Source organism: Drosophila pseudoobscura, chromosome X (genome assembly GCF_009870125.1).
Source record: "Drosophila pseudoobscura strain MV-25-SWS-2005 chromosome X, UCI_Dpse_MV25, whole genome shotgun sequence".
In the NCBI taxonomy this organism is placed as follows: domain Eukaryota; kingdom Metazoa; phylum Arthropoda; class Insecta; order Diptera; family Drosophilidae; genus Drosophila; species Drosophila pseudoobscura.
In genome coordinates, this window is record NC_046683.1 from 6,345,522 (window position 1) to 6,349,658 (window position 4,137).

At 50.2% G+C, this 4,137-nt stretch overlaps 2 protein-coding genes across 2 annotated transcripts; both read right to left on the reverse strand.

The window, feature by feature from the left end:
* LOC6901778 (uncharacterized) lies at positions 1 to 2,153 on the reverse strand. The gene is made up of 3 exons (XM_002134412.3): positions 1,083 to 2,153; positions 895 to 999; positions 1 to 815 (listed from the first exon to the last, which is right to left on the reverse strand). Exons 1-3 carry the CDS (start codon positions 1,998 to 2,000, stop codon positions 117 to 119), a joined length of 1,722 nt encoding a protein of 573 aa, XP_002134448.2. The 5' UTR covers positions 2,001 to 2,153; the 3' UTR covers positions 1 to 116.
* Positions 2,154 to 3,081: 928 nt separating this feature from the next.
* Positions 3,082 to 4,137, reverse strand: LOC6901777 (serine/threonine-protein phosphatase PP-Y-like). Its single transcript, XM_002134411.3, has one exon. It carries the CDS (start codon positions 4,043 to 4,045, stop codon positions 3,149 to 3,151), a length of 897 nt encoding a protein of 298 aa, XP_002134447.3. The 5' UTR covers positions 4,046 to 4,137; the 3' UTR covers positions 3,082 to 3,148.

Here is a 4,137-nt window from a genome sequence, read left to right on the forward strand (position 1 = left end):
TTTTGAAGCTATTTTCGCTTTTATTAGTTGTTTATTTATACTCGTATATCTCAGAACTAGTTTTTTTTAGTATCTATACTGAGAATTTTAATGTTGGGAGTGGTTTGATCTCTTGATCAGTATGGATCAGCGTAGATTACTTCATCACTAAAACTGACGGTCCGCTCAGTGTCGTCGGAGGGCGGTCCCTCGAGGTCTTCGATGGGAAAGAGACCAGAGTGATTACTTGGTGTGGGCCAATCGGCCATGTCGCCAATATCTTCATATTCTTCAGGCGACTGCGAGGTAGACGAATCCTCCGATTCCGATATGTCGTTGGGCAGTCCTGGTTCGCTGCTCCGACAATTGACGTCGAATGGGAAGAGGTGTAGGCCGAGCTGCTTGTAACGCTTCATGCACTCCAAGAAATTCTGCTGGCGAGTTGCCGTCTCAGCCAAGCTCTGCTGGACCGATCGGTGGTCGATGCTGCGCCTCTGGTCCGTGGTGGAGCTGCTGTCCGAGTCTCTGTCTGTACTGCAGCCCGAGTCGTAGGCCTGCTGAGGCTCTTCAATCTCTTCCTCCGAAGCGTTGGAGCTCCCCACGTGAAGCTCCAGCAGATGGCCGCTGGCACGCTCCTGTTCCATGCTGCGATCGAGTAACACTTGCTTCCGCTGCTGATTGAGTTCCAGGTGCAGGGACGAGAGGTCCTCGGTAAGCGAGTCAGTTAGGCAGGTAACCTCCTCGTTGCGAATCAGTCCCCAGCGTAGGGTGCACGGTATGTGGAATGGCATTAAGACGCAGAGCTTGGCCACCAGGCACTTGATCATGCGCATTGTCTGTAAAGGGTGTGTGGTACGGATCAGCTAGGGCTGTAGAGGATTGGAATGGGGATGTGGATGTGCGCAGTGGGCTCACCTCGCTGTAGGTTTTCTCCGAGAGGGGGTGGAATATCAGCTGATTGGTGACCCTACGCAAACATTTGTGTGCCCCAGATAACTCGTGCAGCTCGCTGCGCACCCTCTGCGGAAGATATTGGAGGAAATATAGTATATACAGTTAATGGTAAAGGGCAAGGAATTTGTGAACGAGTGGGCACTTCTTACCATGTTCATATCGCTGCAATTCTCGCCTTCAAGGAGCTGGTCGAGCAGGTCATAAAACTTGCTCTGGGCCGCACTAGCCCGCGAGTACATCACGGCCCGTTGCGTCTTGAACTTCTTGAGGGAGTCTTCAGCGAGCTGATAGAGATCCTTGTCGAGGCGCATATTCTGGTCCAGATAGGCAATGGCCTCGGCAAAGTGGTATCGGTCCAGCGGTTGTCCCAACAGTTCAGCCTGCTCCTCGCTGCCAAAGAGTAGCGGCTCTATATCGCGAAAGCCCGTTCGACGGAACTCCATTAGCCGACGGCTGAGCTGTGCGCAGAAGTCCTCCTCACCCTGTACGGCCTCCACCACTTCCACCAACTCGCCCAGCAGTCGCACCTTGTTCAGTTTGCCCATCAGCCCCACGTGACGAGGCGTTCTCTCACCAGTGGGCTGGGCGTTAAGCTCTGGTACTAATCCTCGCAATTGGCCAGCCAAGGGTGACCTTACCAGCAGATGGGGCAACGAGTGAATGGACTGGAGATTAAGGGATGGCGGCGGCAACCCATCTAAGTTCCCCCTCGGGGGCTCCCCGAGATCACGATTCCGATTCTCATACTGCTCGGCAATGTTGGTGCTGGCCGGTGACGTGTTAAGCGTCAGCACGGAGGTGGTATCCGATAGTGAGTTGCCCGAATTGTCGTCATCCTGAGCCAGGGACTGCCATGTCCTTTCCTGTCCATCGACATCGGCACCTGGGAGGGCATCATTGTAGCGCTCCATTATGTGGCGCAGCTCGTCGCGCACATCTTCAGCGCCATAGTGCTCTGTGAAGTTGTCCTCTATCGCATCTGTGTCCATCAATTCGAGCCAGGGAGACGACCCCTCGTGATCGCCATCTCCGTTTGGTGGCAGCGCGTGACTCCCGTCGTTACTCATTGCGATACAGAGGTGATGTAAGAGATCAGAGACCAAAAATTTAAAAGTTCATTAAGGAATTTTGAGAAAAGTTTTGTCTAAAAGTCGTGAGACTAAATCGATATCGAAAAAAACTAAAGGGAAAAACCAAACAAATCTCTGAAACTGGGAATTTAGAATGGGCGCCTGCTGTGCTATAGCGTCCTTAGTCGCCCGACAATATAGACAAGGTCACATCAATACTCAAGAAGCTGGAGTTAAGGAATAGCCGCCAGGACGTATCAGCTGCAGTCGCATGCGGGAACAGGAGACCCAGAATGGCAGCTACTCCATCCTGTATCCTGTATATATATACGTTGCCCTACGCCGATGCTTTCGTTCAGGGATCTTCGTGGGGGCACTCACAAGGTTCGCGATAGTTCGCGGTTTGAGTTGCTTTCTTACCAAAATCTCCCTCTCTCCACCAATAAGTCAATTCGTCTCTTCTGGGAACGGCTACTATCATCCATTTTTGAAAGCCCTGCGTACGTATGGAAAATTAAATATTTTCAGGTTTTCGTAAAATATTGGCTTACGATTTCAGAAAAATTCGTGCAAATTAAATGTATTACGATGTAGAAAAACAAATGTCCCATTAAATAAATATATAAACTTAAAAAATCTGTAAATATGTTTATATTAGTTTCCCGACCAACCTATTGCAATACCACTACGTCTGAGAATTTTCTCCAAGAGATGTGATTCACTCATGCGATGCAATAAGGAGAAGCTATGTATCATTGATAATAACTGCAAAAAGGTCACTTCAAAAGCTTTATACTGCATCAAAATGGAACTTATCCCAGACATAGAGGGCAAATATCTGGAGTTTCAGAACTTAAGTCCTACGCTTTCTTCGAGAAAATGTACCCCAAGAAGTTCGGGGGTATTGGATGAGCTGAGATCTACCTTAAACACAGATCGAAATACAGCCATAGTAACGAATCTTCATAGACCTCAATTCAGAAACCAATGAACAGTTTTCAATACCTTCAAAACGAATAACGAATCATAACAGTCGGGCTACAGTCAGCTACACACTGAAAAGGATCTAACGATGGGCTAATGTTAGAAGTAATGCGATCGATTTTATGCTATTCCGGAAACATATCGAGTGTTAGGTTCTATTGCTAATTACAGATTTTGCGCTTCAGGATCACGAAGCTGACGACGAGCTCGTCGCTGACACACATCACTGCCGCCGCATTGTTCCACAGTCCACAGTAGTTAGGGGCCGTGAAAATGCTGATGAGGCGTCGGTCGGCAAACATCTCGTAGCCATCCTCGACGACCTCGTGGGCGCGGATCATCAGGTCGAAATTGTAGGCTGCGAGAAACTCCGTTATGATCTTCTCGTCGTAGGTGAAGCTCACGCCGCGGTCGTTGTGGCCCCAACCGAGGCCAGTGCGGTTCAGGTCCGCCCACAGAAGGTCACAGAGCAAGCCCTCATTGGGGATGTCCGTGGGGCGGGGCAGGTTCCGGATCTGGTCCAGGCTCTCGAGTGAAGGGCTCAGGCCGCCGTGGCAGCAGAAGATACGGTTAGCCACGACGGCGGCCGCCGGAAAGCAGTCGAAGCAGTCGGTGAATTCACGCCAGGTTCGTACGTTGTGGCGCCGCTTTATCTCATCGTAGAAGCCATACAGACGCGTAATGCCAGCGCACTCGTGATTGCCGCGCAGCAGGAAAAAGTTTTCCGGATAGCGCACCTTATAGGCCATCAGCAGGCAGATGGTCTCCAGCGACTGCTTGCCCCTGTCCACATAGTCGCCCAGAAACAGATAGTTTGTTTGCGGCGGAAATCCACACGCTTGGAAGACTCGAAGCAGATCTGTGAACTGGCCGTGCACATCGCCGCACACCTTTATGGGAACATCCAGCTCCAGGAGCATCGGCTGATTCAGAAACACTTCGCGCGCCTCCCTGCACAGCGCCACGATCACCTCCTTCGACAGGGTGCAGTTCTCCCCGCCCGTCAATCCGGTTAGTTCCTGGATAATCTGGTCCAATTTTGTCTCGTCCAAGATCATCTTTATACTAGAATTTCCACGAATATTCAAAGTGTAACTCGGTTTTTTGAAACGCTCAATTTGTTAGAGTATACAAAATAAAATAGTCTTTG